At 45.0% G+C, this 16207-nt stretch overlaps 2 protein-coding genes across 9 annotated transcripts in view; one reads left to right on the top strand and one right to left on the bottom strand.

Moving 5' to 3' along the window:
- The window catches only part of DDX31 (DEAD-box helicase 31), a 47766-nt gene extending 43009 nt beyond the window's left edge, over positions 1-4757 (bottom strand). Inside the window, exons 1-7 of one of the 4 annotated variants that reach the window (XM_071766508.1) lie at positions 4429-4757; positions 2719-2969; positions 2458-2533; positions 1943-1986; positions 1455-1525; positions 1006-1070; positions 113-157 (exon numbers count right to left, since the gene is read on the bottom strand). In XM_071766508.1, the coding sequence (XP_071622609.1) occupies positions 113-157; positions 1006-1070; positions 1455-1525; positions 1943-1986; positions 2458-2533; positions 2719-2969; positions 4429-4497 (621 nt within the window). In that variant the 5' untranslated portion in view covers positions 4498-4757. Of the gene's footprint in view, positions 1-112; positions 158-1005; positions 1071-1454; positions 1530-1942; positions 1988-2457; positions 2534-2718; positions 2970-4428 lie in introns of those variants that run through there. The other 3 variants (XM_071766509.1, XM_071766510.1, XM_071766511.1) reach the window with 3 other exon arrangements.
- On the top strand, positions 4756-11971 carry GTF3C4 (general transcription factor IIIC subunit 4). Of its 5 annotated transcripts, XM_071766507.1 has the most exons (7): positions 4757-5132; positions 5942-6470; positions 6813-6922; positions 7259-7762; positions 9515-9645; positions 10068-10156; positions 11218-11744. In XM_071766507.1, exons 1-7 carry the CDS (start codon positions 4800-4802, stop codon positions 11280-11282), a joined length of 1761 nt encoding a protein of 586 aa, XP_071622608.1. In that variant the 5' UTR covers positions 4757-4799; the 3' UTR covers positions 11283-11744. The 5 variants fall into 5 exon arrangements, 4 of the variants coding, with proteins under 4 accessions (XP_071622608.1, XP_071622605.1, XP_071622606.1 ...); XM_071766504.1 differs by having other exon boundaries at positions 5942-6922; XM_071766505.1 differs by having other exon boundaries at positions 6813-7762; positions 11218-11418.
- The last annotated feature ends 4236 nt before the right edge of the window (positions 11972-16207 follow it).

The following is a 16207-nucleotide window of genomic DNA, read 5'->3' as shown; positions in this document are numbered from 1 at the left end:
AAGGTCAGACAACATTTCCTAATATAGTCCCTTGTGGACCCACATCGACACACTAAGGAATCAGTGCTTAAACACAGATTCAGACAGACCAGAAAGAAAAAAGATGATTTACCTCTCTTGTTGGAACCAATACAAGTGCATAGGGCCCATCACTGCGCTGCAAACAGAGAAGACAAGAGCTCCACTAAGAGGAACATAGCACTGACACACACAGCCCTTCCAAGTCCTAACAAAGTGAATCTGTAGGGCTTTGGCACAAGTTTCTACACAAGTTTGGGGAGCCTCCCCCTGCCATCTTAAAAAAAATAATAAATCAACAGTCTTTCAAATATTAGTACTGCATTACCTTTGCTTCCCTGTGCTTGGAAACCTGCTCACTGTCACACCCAACATTCCACTCCCAAATTGTTTCACTCTTGTATTTCTGAGATGCAAAAATCATCTCACGTGCATCATCTCACGTTTGATGCACAGAAACAAACTGTAGGTAGCAGCTGCAGAAAGTAACAATACAGGGTGGGCTGGGAATTTTTTAGCCCATAAGGAAAGTCAGGATGATATCTCTCTCAGAAAATGCACAGATGGCAGATCTGCAGCAGCATATTCTGATCAACCAGATGATCCATACTGAGAGCAATTGTCAGATCTCAGTCAATGTCAAAGACTAGAAACTTATCTCTCCTGAAGACACAGCAGTAACTTTTGTTTTCAGTTCTCCAAGCTTCCAGACAATTACCTTTTCTGCACTCTGTCTTCTCCAAACTTAACAATTTAGACTATTTATTTGCTGTATTGGGGAATGCATAACACTGTTCTTGTGTATCACAGATGATAATCTGTGTCTCAGCAGCACAGGAAGATCACATAAACCACATAAACAAATAAAGGGGAAAAGAGACTGCCTAACCTTTCAAGAACAGACAGTGATGACTACAAGGTGAGAGCTGGATTTTATTTATATCAATCAATATAAAAAGTAAATATTTTTAATTCTGTGGCACCTACCTGTATTTTGGATTCCATTCCTTGCAAAGACTGTACAAGTGGAATCCCATAGGCCAGAGTTTTACCTTTTTAAAATGAGAGAAAATTGGAAGACTTTCCATCAGAAGAAAGAAAACAAGTGGCAGTTACAGCAATTTACCAAATTAAAGTACCACTCACCCTACCATTCTTAAACTGAGGTAATAAGGTCTGGAAAAGTTTTAATTAAGCAGAAAGTTTCCAGAACGGAAGACTGACAGGCAATTCACCAAAGGGTTAAACTAAAAAAAGTGGTATCCAACTAAGAGAGGTCTAAAGAAAAATCCCCACTCATCCAAGGAAATCAGACATTCAGACAAGCACATAGGTTTGTAAAGAAAGAGGATGAGCTGTTTAGCTCTAATGGCCTCCTGGATCCAGGATCCAGTTTAATAAATCCTAGGGAAGGAGATGGACAATTAAACACTGACCTGAACCAGTCTGAGATCTCACTAGAGCATCTTTGCCTTGCAGGAGCACAGGAATTGTTTGCTTCTGAACACTGTGTGACAAACAAAAGGGGTTAGGAAGTATGAGTACAACACAGGAATGAATCCTGGAAGTTTTTTAACATCCAGTGACATACCGTTTACTCCAAATTCTACATATTCACCTCTGCTGTCAAGCTGGCTCAGTGGAGGTGACTTCCAAGGAAAGTCACTGGATAGGCATCAGACATAAGAATTTTATGATACATGTATGAAATCAGAAGGCAGGACTCCAAGGTTCCACCTTCAGCTGTGACAATCCACATGCTGTGTAAATTAAAGTTATTACTCACCCCAGATTTTGAAAGCAACAAACTCTATGGCAAAGGCAGCTTCACAGGTACTGTGGTCTTCACAACCCAATTACATATAATGACACAATTATGGATTATTGGCCTTAAGGGGCAAGGTCTTCACATAGATTTGCTTACCTAGTCATGCTACTCATCTTTAGGACGTTGTTTATTGTGGAGATCTAGAGAGAGACAATACAAAGCAGTAAATAGGCTGCACTGTCAAGCTCTTCCTTTAGTTTCTTTTTGTAGTAAATAGAGCAAAAAACCATGAAACTGATGTTTATTCTCTGTGTTACTAGTCCAGGGCAACTGGATGTAAAAGTTCCCATGTCCTCAAAAAACTTGTTAGTTCATATCAGACTCACACCACTGTTGGCACATCATGAAATGTGTGATTTGTTAAAACACTGCCCTCTAAAATATTTTTCTGTGATTTTTTAGTACTACAACTGCAAACAGTGAAGGGCACTCTGACAGTGTGTTTGAAGACAAGTCAAAACACTGGCCAGCTAAAAGACTACACCAAGATCAGGCAAAGCGTTGGCAAGTCTGTCCAAGTCACTATGAATAAAGGTGCATCTCTCAGGTCTTTAACCTGCTTCCCACCCAGAAAAGAACGTTTTGAGGCACACACCCTTCCTGACACTCACCAGGTGTGGATGGAGGTCCAACTGGCTAAAAGAATCTGTAGTGAAAACATTTTCTTGCACCTGCTGCACTGCTTTCCTGAGTTGGGGGACACAAACAAAGCAAAGAACATGGTGTGGTTAAGAACTGAATAATATCATTCTATTTAAACAGTAATTAAACTATGTGTTCCCAGCCACTCATTTGCCCAAAGAAGGGCAAAGATTCAAGACAGTGAATTTCAAGGCACTGAAAGTTTTTTGCCTCCCATTTGTCCAAAATACCTGTGAATTTTGGGGATATCAGGGTTATTTCTAAACAGGCTGGATGTCTTAATGAAAGGTTTGGTTTTCTGGCTTTCATTTTGCTTGTCAGTCAATGGCTTCTTAGGAGGAGATTTCTGTGATGAACTTCCCTTCTCCCTGCTGTCAGCTTCTGTAGAACATTTCTTGAAGTTGTTTATTGCTGGCTTATGTTTACGTTTCAAAGGAGGGTTTCCAGATGGTGACTGGAGCTTTCGTTTCAGAGTGTTAGCCTGTTTTAACCAAACAAACCAGACAGCAAGGAATAATTAATGACTTGGAATTAAAAACACAGGATCATGCTGAACATAAACATCAGCACACAAGCAGATCCCTGATTTTTGGAATCCTCTGCCCCATGACTAAAGAAACTAAGCCTGAGTTTTGCAGCTACACAGTTCCTACCCTACCAGATTTACCACCATGACCTGAGACCTCTGAACACGACTGAAATAGAGAAATCTAAATTCATATATAGTGCTCATCAATAAAGGATTTCATAGAGTCTCTCCAGTAACTCAGCAGAATACTGTTAAAAAAAAACAACTCTCTCAAAAGCTCTGTAAATCTCATGACTACATTAAAACCACCCCCACAGGCTTCCTTCTTCCTGTGGGCAGGAGGGATGGCCCATACTTCACTATAACTTATGTTTCTCCCAACGTTCAGCATGTCTGAGCTCTGTATTTTTTCTTGCTGCAATCAGCTTATTGAACGAATTTTCAAACCATCTTAAGAAAACCTTTTGCTTTCTTCATATCCCTCCAGACACAGTAAAGAAGAAAATTAAATTAAACTCCTTTTGTTCCCAAAGCACTCTCATGTTCCCCAGCCTTTTTTCAATGAACTTGTTCTCCCTGACAGGATTGTGAAACTCCTGAGAAGTGTGAAACGCCAGCACAATCTTGCCCCTCTTTTTTAGCTCTCCTCCCTACTCCCGATGCACACTGATTTTCTTTGCCCTCCTGTGAACCACACTGTTTTCAAGCTCTATTACTTTTTTCTTCACTTTCCTGGCAGTCAACCAAAACCCCAACCTCATGCCATTCCAGCATTCACTATCAGAAAAATTATGGTTGTGGGGACCCAATATAACCAGGGGGAGTCCAGGCAAACACTGCATTAACTCCCACAGACTTCCCCAAGGTATTTTAAGTACTATTTAAAAATTAAGAATAACTGAAACAACCCAGAACGATTCTAACAATACCCTTAACATCGAAAACGGCTCCTTAACTTAATTCTTGTTCTTATTTAGGATTGGGAAGCCCCTATTCCTGCAGCTCCCAGCACTCCCACCATCACCAGTTTACTCTCAGCAGACCCCCACCCCCGGCAGCATTTCAGAGCATCTCGAAGTGAGGCAGAGGCCTCTCGGAGCCTCACTCAGCTACAAATTAAACCAGAAACCACTCGGCCAGGGAGTGCCGAGCCAGCCCAGTGCCCCATTCAAACCCCCAGAGAAGCTCGGACCCGCTCTGTACCCAAATCCCCCCGCCGAGCCGGAACCATCCCCTCCTCTCGGAAGGAATAAGCCGAAGGCTCCATTTTAATAACTTTTTAGACACTTAACCCCTCCCCGCGGCTCCCCGGGACAGCACCCGCCGGTCCCCCCCTTGCCCCGGCCCGCTCAGGGCCAGAGCCCGGCCTGCAGCCCGCACCCGGTTCCCGCATCCCCCCGGCCACACGTACCCCTCTGGAAGCTCCGCGACCCCGCGGCCCCGGCCCGAGATTGAGCAGCAGCGTCCCGCCCGCCGCCATCCTCCCGCCGCCTCCCGCAGGGCCCCGGGGCCGCCTCTGGGGTCACACCCGGCCCGGGAAGGCGGCGAGAAGGCGGTCGGTGAACTCCAAAGGGAACATCCACCCGCTGGCAGCGCGCCACGGACCGCAGCCACCTCACTGCGGGGGTTCGGGGGGCTCGGTTCGGCGGGGCTCGGCTGGGCCCGTCCTACCCGCGGAGCGGCACAGGCGGCGTCGGGGCAGCCCCATGCCGGGCGGCGGGGGCTTCGGCGGCGGCAGCGCATGCGTATGCGGGGAGGAGCGGGAGGTGAGGCGGCGGTAAGATGGCGGCGGATGGCGGGGGCAGCCCCGCGCTGTCGGCGGGGGAGGAGGAGCCGCCGCTGGGGCTCGAGTCGCTGGTGGAGGAGGAGGCGGCGACGGCGGCGCCGAGTGCCGGGTTCAGGCTGACGGCAGCGAAGCGGGAGCCGGCGGTGCGGCTGCAGCACGGGGTGAGCGGGTTGGAACCGCTGGCCTGGTCGGAGGATCACCGGGTGTCGGTGAGCACGGCCCGCAGCATCGCCGTCCTGGAGCAGCTCAGCGATGTGCACAGCGGCGGGCAGGAGATGGTTATCCACCGCACCGCCGTGCCCGCACCCGCCGCCGCTTGTCTCCTCAAGGTGAGGGGTCCCGCACTGCTCCCCCCGGGGCTGCTCCGCTGGGTCCCCCCGGGATGTGGCGGAGCCCCCGGGGCCTCCTCCTCCTCCTCCTCCTCCTCCCTTCCCCGGGGCTGCTCCCGCTCCCTGCAGCGCTGCGGGGACTGATGAGAGCACGGGGGAGAAAAATCATCTCTAGCCCAGTGCTGTCAGGGTGCAGCGTGATCCCGTGGCTTGCAAGGGGGTCTGAAGTGCTGCAGATTTTCTGAGGATCATTCGAGCTTCATTGGTGGCAATTAGTTCAGTAAAATTTTAAGTAGAAACCTGTCCTGGTTTGACACCTTCAGCTGGAAGGTTGTTGCAGTAGGGACTGCTTGGGGCTCAGGGGAGCATCTTAAAAGAGGGGTAACAAGAAGTTTGGGTGCATGTCTTAGTAATAATTCTGTTGTTGCAGATCTGATTTTATGGTTCCAGAACAATGCTGAAAATATGGAATAACTGGAGTTGAAATACTGAGAGCTTTAGAGTTTGAATGGTATGCCAGGTACTTTTAAGTATACACTCGAGAACAAAAACAACAGCAAAAAACCCCAAACAATAAAAACCACCCAGGCTCTTTAGATTCAGCTCAGAGTCCAATGTAGACAAGTTCAGGCCAGCAGCAACCATTAAGTCTTTAAGAGTGATGCTAATCGACCATTGGAGCATTCCAGTGTAGGTTTCCATAGGGGATGTCGTATTTCAAGTGGGGATCAGTTCCAGGAAAGTCTTCTTAAAAGGAAAAAAAAAATTTCTACAGTTTTGTTTTAAAAGCTCTTTTTGTTCTCTCCTAGGTCGGTCCGAAAAAGGAGGTAGCAGAATGTAGGGAGAAGTTTGCGAGTTCGGGGGATCCAACAGTCAGCCAGACTTTTATGCTAGATCGGGTGTTCAATCCCGAGGGGAAGTCACTGCCACCTCTGCGAGGATTCAAGTATTCCAGCTGGTCCCCCCTGGGCTGTGATGCCAACGGGAGGTGCCTGCTGGCAGCTCTGACCTTGGACAACCGCCTGACCATCCACGCCAACCTCAACAGGCTGCAGTGGGTGCAGCTGGTGGACCTGACAGACACCTACGGGGAGCGGTTGTACGAAGCCAATTACAAACTTTGTAAAGGGGACGCTCCCCGGGGGGAGCTCGGGGACTTCCCGGAGTTCCAGCGCCGGCACAGCATGCAGACCCCCGTGCGCATGGAGTGGTCGGGAATCTGCACCACCCAGCAGGTGAAACACAACAACGAGTGCTGGGATGTGGGCAGCGTGCTCCTAGCAGTGCTCTTTGAAAACGGTCACATTGCAGTGTGGCAGTTTCAGCTTCCGTTTCTGGGTAAGGAATCAATTACTTCTTGCAATACCATAGAGTCTGGAATAAATTCCCCAAGTGTGTTGTCTTGGTGGGAATACGAACATAACAACCGAAAGATGAGCGGACTCATTGTAGGGAGTGCTTTTGGACCAGTTAAGATCCTTCCTGTCAATCTAAAAGCTGTCAAAGGCTACTTTACCCTGAGACAACCTGTAGTCTTATGGCAAGAAATGGACCAGTTGCCAGTGCATAGTATCAAATGTATTCCTCTTTACCACCCCTACCAGAAATGTAGTTGTAGCTTAGTGGTGGCTGCACGAGGACCTTACGTGTTTTGGTGTCTCCTGTTGATATCCAAGGCAGGTCTGAATGTCCATAATTCCCACGTGACAGGGCTCCATTCTTTGCCCATCGTCTCCATGACCGCAGACAAGCAGAATGGCACGGTGTACACGTGCTCCAGTGATGGAAAGGTAAGGCAGCTCATTCCTATATTCACAGACATTGCTTTAAAGTTTGAGCACCAGCTCCTTAAGCTCTCAGAAGTGTTTGGCTCTGTCAGGACTCATGGAATAGCTGTCAGCCCTTGCGGGGCCTACCTGGCAGTTATCACCACAGAGGGCATGACTAACGGGCTGCACCCCGTTAACAAAAACTACCAAGTTCAGTTTGTAACCCTTAAGACTTTTGAGGAGGCAGCTGCCCAGCTCTTGGAATCTTCTGTCCAGAACCTTTTCCGGCAAGTGGACTTGACTGATCTTGTGCGCTGGAAAATTTTGAAGGATAAGCATATTCCTCAATTCTTACAGGAAGCACTGGATAAAAAGATTGAGAGCTGTGGTTCTACTTACTTCTGGAGGTTTAAGCTGTTTCTCCTGAGGATTTTGTACCAGTCGATGCAGAAAGCTCCCTCAGAGGTCATGTGGAGACCTTCACACGAGGATGCAAAAATCTTGATATCCGATTCCCCCGGGATGGGCAGCACTGAGGATGATCAAGAGGAAGGAACTTCTAAACAAGCCAGGAAGCAGAGCCTGTGTGACACAGGCAAAGGTATGGACATAGATGACACTGCAGACGATTCCCTTCCTCAGTCAAGTGACGTAGGAGGCCGTGAGCCAATGGAAGAAAAGCTTCTTGAAATACAGGCACAGATTGAGGCAGTAGAGATGCACTTGACACGAGAACACATGAAGCGGGTGTTGGGAGAAGTTTATCTGCACACATGGATCACAGAGAACACCAGTATTCCCACCAGAGGAGTCTGTGACTTCTTAATGTCCGATGATGGCTATGAGGACAGAACAGCACGAGTAAGTGCACCTCTATGCTCTGGGGATTTGGTGTTACAAGTTACTTCTGTCTCCCCCCTCCATATCCTTAAATGAAAATACAACTTTGGGGTGAGAAAGAGAAATGTAATTGTGTCCTCCTTGCCCCAGTCAGCTGTCACAGAGCATACAGCTTACATTGACCCTCCTTGAAATTACTGAGTAGGAGGGAATGTAAATGCAGATCTTGGAATTTGGATCAGGTGCAATAAAGACTGAGCATGCCAGAGTTTTTGCAGGACAAAGGAGAGGACCATGGGTATTTCACTGCTGTTGGTGGGTTTAGAGCATGCACTGATCCTGAGGGGTGTTTGTTTTCATGGCTAAGCTTATCCAGTCTATCATCTCCACAAAGCTAAATTCAGAAGGTATTTTCTCAGTTACATCAGCAATTCCAATTTTGAGCTGCAATATTAGTGTTTATAATGAGTGTGTACATCAGGCCTTGCCATCACTCTGTGAGCCTTCAGCAGAAAGATGAGTTAGAGGTTCAGAAAGTCATTTTGGTTTAGGAGTTAAATCCAGGGATTCAGAACATTGAGGACTTTGAATTAACCAGACTGCCTCTTGGACATGCATGGCCTGAACCCTCAGGCATGCTTGCATTTATTGCACTGCCATCAACAAGGATAACTGAAAGGTTGGCCATGACTGGAGCTCTTCCCAAACCTGCAATACTCCCTACCAAAATAAAAGCAGAACTGCCAGGACAGTGTCCTGACTATTGTAATGTGTAGAGTAAGGGTCTGTGGCAGGAAATAAATGATGAGTAAATGCAGTGAAGTTGTCTGAATACGGAAGTCAGACCAAGGAAGCTTCACTGGGAACACTCTGCCATCAGCCTCCTGGCTCTTAACTCTTGATGACAAGAATCTCAGGTGTCTTCTGTACCTCTGTGTGAGCAGAGAACAGTTCTTTTCAGTACCCAGGTCCTTAAATCACTTGAACTCTAAATAAAGAATTAAAAATCAACCTTTACATTACATCCAGAAGGGCAGAGGAAGGAAGCACATTCCCATGACAGGGGTAGCATGGTGTTCTCTCTGCTGGACTTACAAGTAAGGAGGCCCCAGTTTGGCCATCAGTAACTCACTAGAAAGCATTCTGGCAGAACTGCTGTGGGGTTTTAGCACCCAATGATTATGAATTGGAGGTGTAAGAGGTTGCTTTTCTTATTCTGTAAGCAAGTTGCTTTTTTTGCAGAGATCAGAAGCTAACTGCCAAAGTCTAATTTACCTGTTCTGTTTGCTGTCACATTATAAAGGTCCTGAGGATGTGATTTACATCTACTGAAATGTCCAAGACAAATTTGATCCCATAAATATTCTGTGATAAACATGTACACTCTAAGATGACTGCTCAAGACATGCATCCAAGTGTATTCTGAACAGAATATGTTTTTTTAGCACATCTGTTGTGATAGCCATGAGACCATGGAAGTGTTGCTGTAATGGTCAGTGGCATCAAGTAACATGGTACCAATTTCTGCTTTGTAAATCTGATAGGAGCTTCACATAACACCTGCTTTTAAGTTCCTTGTCCCTTTACTGTAGGGCAGAAATCTTTAGGAGATGGCAGTGACAACAAATCAATACTTACCAATGTATTCCATTTCCTGCTTTTATTTCTTTGAATTCAGTGAAGTATTCTGAAATCCCAATATCCTGAGATGTTCCCACCTTTCAGTAGGCAGCTCTCTTGCTGTAAACACCACTGACTGCTCTGTATCCCCAGGTGCTGATTGGGCATATCTTAAAGAAAATGAACAAACAGACATTTCCAGAACACTGCAGTTTGTGTAAGGAGATCCTGCCATTCACTGACCGCAGGCAGGCAGTCTGCTCCAATGGACACATCTGGCTCAGGTAACTGGCTCTTCAAAAGAGTTTTTGCCCTTCTCTGGATAATTTAAACATACTTAAATAGGTAACCTGAAACACTCTATAGTGTTGTAGTAAAAAGTCATGAAGCATGTAATCCATGCTGCAGTCAGCTGCAGGTTTTCCTGGCTGTTATGTGTCCAGACAAGTTCTGGACTATCTAGAAAAGGAAATTTTCCAACGTAGATGTATTTGGTACATGGTGATTGTCCCTTGTGCAAGCAGCCTGTCACAAAGAAAAACCTTTGCCTGACATATTATCTACTGCTTTGGCTAAATAGTCATTGCCTTAAAAGACATCATGGTCCTTCCCCAGTGCTGTAACCTTCAAGCTTTACACCTCTTCTACTGTATATTAAAACAAGAACCCCCCAAGCCTCTTGCTAAAACTAGTTGTCCTTTCACAGGTGCTTTCTAACCTACCAGTCCTGTCAGAGCTTGGTGTACAGGAGGTGTTTGCTTCACGACAGCATTGCAAGGCACCCAACCCCAGAAGGTAAACTTCCTGTGGCCAAAAGGGGCACATTTAGGTATTCTTCAGTTTTATCTGCAAAATGACTTGAACTGGTTTCACTGACTTGTCTCTTTTAGGCAGCTATCATGTGATGTGCCAGTGTGCATTTCATGGTGTCCTGGTTTTGTCCATAAATTAGTGGTATAGATTAATTACAAAATAATGACTGCAGAAGTTAATTGATAGATTTAATGAGAGCCAGGTAAACACAGCCTGTGCTGGAGTGCTACAACAATTAGGTTGTATTCAAATTAATTATATTAGCATCCACTTCCAATCCCCCCTCCACCTGAGGGGTCTTTGACCTTCTATTTCAGTGCAAGCTGTATTGACCCAGCACAGGTGAAGGAACAATTGGTACCTTGCTGGCTTGGGTCCTAAACCTGCCCTAAGTAGAGGTAAATTGGTAAATGAGGTAAACCTCATACAGAGAGAGTAACACAGGCTGTGTCAGCCGTTTGGCTTTGTATTTTCAGAGTTTGAACAAGGACAAGCTGTGCAAGAAAATTGATTTCTTCCCAATTGATCCACTTAAAAAATTCATGAAATATTCCCACAGTTTTTCCTAAAATGTAGGTGATACCTTTCCTTTCCCCAGAATATGTAGGTGTTCCAGTCAGCACTAAGGATTAACTGCAGAACTTAAACCTCTGTAGAGAGAGGCTGTAAACTTAATTTCCTTACACTGCAGAGTGAGAAAGAAACAGGAACCAAGGACTGCATTACACAAAGGATCTCATTTCAGTTGAGAAAAAGAGAACACCACATTTGTGGCATGGTGATCCTTTAAAATTTTTCCCTGTATGTGATGACATAGTGTGGACTGATTGACCTTAATTTTGTTCCCTACTGACTGGGATTTAAACTGGCATTACTTGAAATTTCAGGACAGAAATGGAGTTGGATTCCTCTGAACTCTGTTAATCTTCCACAGTGAATACATGCAAACTGTTTCAGGATCACTCTTTAGTTGGTCCCTCTCAGGTGTCATTCCTGTGTTCAACTCTGCCTCCAGCTTTAAAATACTTCTTTTTTATTTGCAGATCCTGAATGGATCAAGAGGTTGTTGCAAGGACCTTGCACGTTCTGTGATTCTCCTGTGTTCTAGAGAAAAGCTGTGTAAAGGTTCAAAGTGTTTTCTCTACTGCATAAGCTCCCTTTGGTCTCAGAGGACACAGAGCACAGGAATTCAGACTTCACTGGAAGGGGAAGACATTGTCCATGGCTCTGAAAACAGAACATCAGAAGTTCTGGAAACTCCTTAAGTCCAGAGCCTGTTCTTGGCTCCAGAAACAGGAGTACACCTGGAAAAACAAGTTTCTAAAGCCATTTGGAAAAGCACCCCATCAGCAGCAGGACACATTTCCTTTTGCTGCAGAGGAACTGAAGTCTTAAGCAGGTTGTGTGAACTCTGCCCCACAACTCTGTGGTTTCCCAAAAGCTGGGATGGGAACAGTGGAGCTGCCTCTGAATGGCCTTGGTGGGGAGAGAAGGCTTCAGCTTGTAGTGCTCCTGGTTGCTCTTTAACAAGCACTGGCACTTGCTGCAGAATATTAAGCTATCAAAAGAATTTGTGGTTCCAATTTCTTGCAGAGTGAAGCATTTGCCACATGAAAGAAACTGTTGTGTTAAACTCAGCCTAGGGGAATAACTGCCTCTTCTCTGTTACAGCAGTCAGAAGGTGATATTGGCTGCCTGGTTCAAATATCAGTAAGAATGATTTTTAAATGTAATAATTATTAAACAAATAGCAATTAGTTAAAACACTAATATATAAACAATTTCCAATGCTCTCAAGTCTTTTGGCCCCCTTATTCTGAACTAAGTTCTGACCACTTCCTTGCTTTGGCCAATGTCTATGCCTTTTGTTTCACTTAACCCTCTACCAATAGAAATCATCTCTTCCAGTCACCAAAAACATTACTAATTTTCCTTATTTTCCATTGAATTGAGAGTCACCCTCATACAAGACAAGAGTTCTACAATAGTTTGAAACACAGTAATCACTGCCAGCTTACAGTTTCTCTTTTCTTTATAATGCAGTAAAACCAAAAACCCAAACAGCACCGTGGCTAAAGTTTTTTAGGGAAGGTTTCCACAGGTGGTCACAGAGTCCGGTGGGGCTCTTCTTGTGTGAGCCTGAGTTCCTCATCAAGAGACTGATAAATACCCCCAGTGATGTAGCATGTCTGCTCCCAGAAACTTATTCTGTGTTCTGATTGTCCTGTCAGAAAACCCCCACATCTTTCTCTCCTTGGCATCTGTTTCCTAGGGCGAGCAGGAGAATCCTCAACTTCCTATGCAGTGTTAGAGGAGTAATACCTCCCAAATGTGTATGGTTATTTGGTACAGTTTGTTTTCTTAACTTAAATCCACGTTGTCAAATAATCCAAAGTTAATGTATTTACATTCTTTGGTGGTCTGGACACTCAGCTGTGTTTGCCCTGTTTGTGGTTTCTGCCACTGCTAATTGTGTGTGGAGTCCTTGACAGCTATTGCAGAAATCAAGCAGTTGTCCTGGCAGTATCAGTCTCCACCAGTGCATGTGTGGATTGGTGCTCAAGTTCCCTTGTCTCAATACTATGCAGATTTTCTTAATGTTCCTTCACCTTTAGGAGGAGCAAATTTTTTTCAGATAACATGAAAAAAACCCCCAAAAAAACAGCTGTCCTTAACTATTCGGTGTTTCATGCATTAATCATGATTGTGCTTTGACTGAGAATAATATCAATATGGTAGCCTAGAACAGCAGAAGCACATTCATCTGTAAAATAATTAGCCTTGTTTGTAAATATCCTTGGAAGTGATACCGTAATTGTATTAAAGAAATGTTTAGTTTTTTATTGCTGTGCATTGAAAATTGAAATTACTTCAGTGTGTCTGCAACAAGAGAAAATGTAGCTCATGATAGCACCCAGTAAACCAAGGAGTGACCTCAATACCCAAGGTGTGTGGAGTTTGGGGCCAGGTGCTGTCCCTGGGCAGCATTTATCTTGTTCCCAGTGGGGATGGGCTGTGGGGGGAGCAGAACACCAGTTCCTTATGCAGGTTGAACAGTTAATTTACATGGGTAATAAAACCATGGAAGCTGCAAATCCTTGTCCGGTTAAGCAGTAAGGGTTCCAGAAATTCTCCTGACTATGGAAAGTGTCAGAGAGCTCCCCAGAACTCTGTGTCAAAAGTTTTTTAAAAAATTGAAAGAACATTTCCTTGACACTGGTTTAGGAGCCATAATAATATCCTGATCTGCTGCAATGTGAAGTCAGGGTGGATCATGTCACACATTTGACCCAGATCACCTGTTAGATGACTGGTGATCACTTCCAGCAGTTGCCTTGGATTTCCCTGGATTGAGTTCTTAATGCCTTAGACATGTAATACCTCACATGAACATCACATTAATGTTTATTTTCCTTGTCTTTCAAGGCAGTAGATACTCAGTATACCGTTGCCAGTTTAATTAACCTGATTTATGGCTGCTGGGAGAATGAAGTTTTAAAGTCAGTGATGTCAGCCAGTCCAGATCCTTAAGCACAGAGCAATTCACAACAGGTAAAAAAATAAATCACAATACCTTTTTTTTTTCTTTTTTAAACTATCACTGGTCTCTAAGAGAGTATTTTTAGCGCGAGTAGGCTTGAATACAGCACACCTCAGGCCATGAGCATTTAACATTTGATTTAACCTCTTGCAGGGTTTTTCTGCAAGAGGTTTTCAGTGAGCAGCTGAGAATTCCTCAGGAAAACTCCCTGTCTTGGACTCATGGCTTGGTAACGTAGAGGTCAGTCCCATTCCCATGGGAGCACTCTAACAGCACCCTGGTTTGTGCTCTGAGTTTTGCAAAATATCTCAAACCAGTGCGTGGGTGAAGTTTCTCCTCAGCTGCCTCCCCACTGGGTGGGAAACACTGGCTGCTGGTGATGCCCCATCCCCAGAGGCAGAATAACACTCCAAAAGAGACCGAGCTGGTTTTGATGCACTGCTGCTTTTATTTGTTTTGTTTTTAAAGAATTGTACTTGCTCTTGGGAATTGTAGCCAGAGATGCTGTGCTGTGTGTCCCAGAGCTAAGGTGTCAGTGTCCTTGATAAATCCCTTCTGATGGCACTGCAGGTTTGTTGCTGTGCTAATAACAAGAGTTTATCCCTCTTCCACTGAAGAAATCCAGGCTCTTCTGAATTCTATGGACTAGGAAAGCAGCTCTGGACTGTAGAGCTTCTCAGGGCCATTTTTGGAGGTAAGGTGAAGTTTTGGGGTCATGATGATTCTGCCATGGGTCTCAGAACTGCACCTCCTGCTCTGGAAGTGGTGACAGAGAACTTAGCACTGCCTTTTACCTTCATTCAGCTGGGGGTTGGTGGGGACTTCATCATGCAATCACCATTCCCTTTATGTCCCCTCATCCTTTGAATCCTATTGGATATTTCTAGCAAGGAAATATGGTTGCAAGCACATACATACAGGCAATATGTTTACATATTTTCTTAAATTCACCAGCTTTTCCACAGGCTAATGCATCATCAGAGATTACAGGCAGCAAAACACCACTTCTTCTGTCCTCATTAAGGGTTTCTTGACATAAAAGAACTGAATGCAAACATTTATAGTCCTAGTTAAAGGCTAACAAATCACATTTGTGCTGTTATGCCCTAAACTAACATTTACAGGAGACTTGTTTGTACAAGTTCAGGTTCTCAAATGCAGAGCCCTCCCTGCCTGACACTTTGTCAAGCAGTGGGCAGCCCTGCAGCCACAGCTGCTGAGTCTCAGCTGCCACCTCCAGATCCCAGCTTGGAGAAATAGAGGAAGAGAGCCCATCCCTGCTCCTCCAAGGCCTTACCATGGAGCAGCTGTGGGTGAATCACAGAGTTTCTGGTTGGAAAAGGCCTTTGAGATCATTGAGTCCACCCATAACCCAACTCTACTGCTTCATCCCTTTCCTGAGCACCCAAGAGCCACCCAAACAAAACTCTTCAGGAGTTTCATTTAACTGCTCCACCAACCTCGTCCAGCTCTTGGTGCTACTTTAGTTCTGTTCTGGGGAGCAAGGGTTGCTGAACATGCAGCCACCAGGCTGAACAAAAAAACCAAGTGGAATTTTAATCTGTAGTTTCTGGATTCTTCCTTTGAGACAGTTCCTGGGAGGGCTTGGCAAAGTTGCTGTGATTATTGGTGCTGTGTGAATAGCATATTTTGTATATGTGAAGCAAAGCTGGACAGTGTTTTGTATACTGTCACAGCAGCATTGTAACCCTGCTCCTTTTTTACTCTAAATAAATAAAATATTTGTTTCCTAATGTCTGTGTTTTAAGGGACTGAATTCCTGGGAGGGACATTATTTCATCCATACAAAACCAGCTCTGTGGAAGTTTTCTGTGCTGGCATCAGCAGCCAAACCTCACAGGGAAAGGTGAGAAACCAGAGGAAGAAGCAGGGGAAATCTTTCAAAAGCTCCAAGGGGTCCCAGCAGAGCTGGTGCTGGAGGATTGGGTCTCCTGCCTGGGGGTGTTCAAGCATCCTTCCAGCACAGTGCCCTGGAGGATCCATTACTTGGAGCAGGTGGGCATGAAAGTTTGTGGAGCAGTTGGACAAGCTCAGCTCATCTTGTTGCTGCACGACATAATTAACAGCATAATAAATAGGGTCTGGCACAGCCTCCAAGCAGTCCTCTCTGCAAAGTGTCTTTGGAAAGCAGAGTGATGAAAGATGTCCATTTCAGGGCTGGGCAAGCTCAACAATAAATAACATCTGGTCCCTGCTGTGTTCTTACCACCTCTTCTTTACCTTGTTTTTCTCATTGCTTTAACATTTGTTTTGCCAGAATAAGATGCTAATAAAATCAAGTGCAGTCACCAAATTGGTTTTCAAGTGTTGCATTCCAATTATAAAAGCCCAGTTCTTCATTTCCACCCACTGAACCTTTTTGGTATTAACATGCTTTACTATGCAAAGTGATGCAGGGGCTGTTTCATTTACAGTAATTAAATGAATGTCAATTGTTTTAGTTGTTTCTGAGGGAGAGTTGTACATGAGTA

The sequence above is a fragment of the Heliangelus exortis genome, chromosome 22, assembly GCF_036169615.1.
Source record: "Heliangelus exortis chromosome 22, bHelExo1.hap1, whole genome shotgun sequence".
NCBI classification, from domain to species: domain Eukaryota; kingdom Metazoa; phylum Chordata; class Aves; order Apodiformes; family Trochilidae; genus Heliangelus; species Heliangelus exortis.
This window is presented reverse-complemented; position numbering and strand designations above follow the sequence as displayed.

Coding starts and splice junctions, on each gene's coding strand:
- GTF3C4 (XM_071766503.1), top strand. CDS start 4,800: ATGGCGGCGGATGGCGGGGGCAGCCCCGCGCTGTCGGCGGGGGAGGAG. Junction 5,133..5,941: donor CCGCCGCTTGTCTCCTCAAG/GTGAGGGGTCCC, acceptor GTTCTCTCCTAG/GTCGGTCCGAAAAAGGAGGT. Junction 9,646..10,067: donor AATGGACACATCTGGCTCAG/GTAACTGGCTCT, acceptor GTCCTTTCACAG/GTGCTTTCTAACCTACCAGT.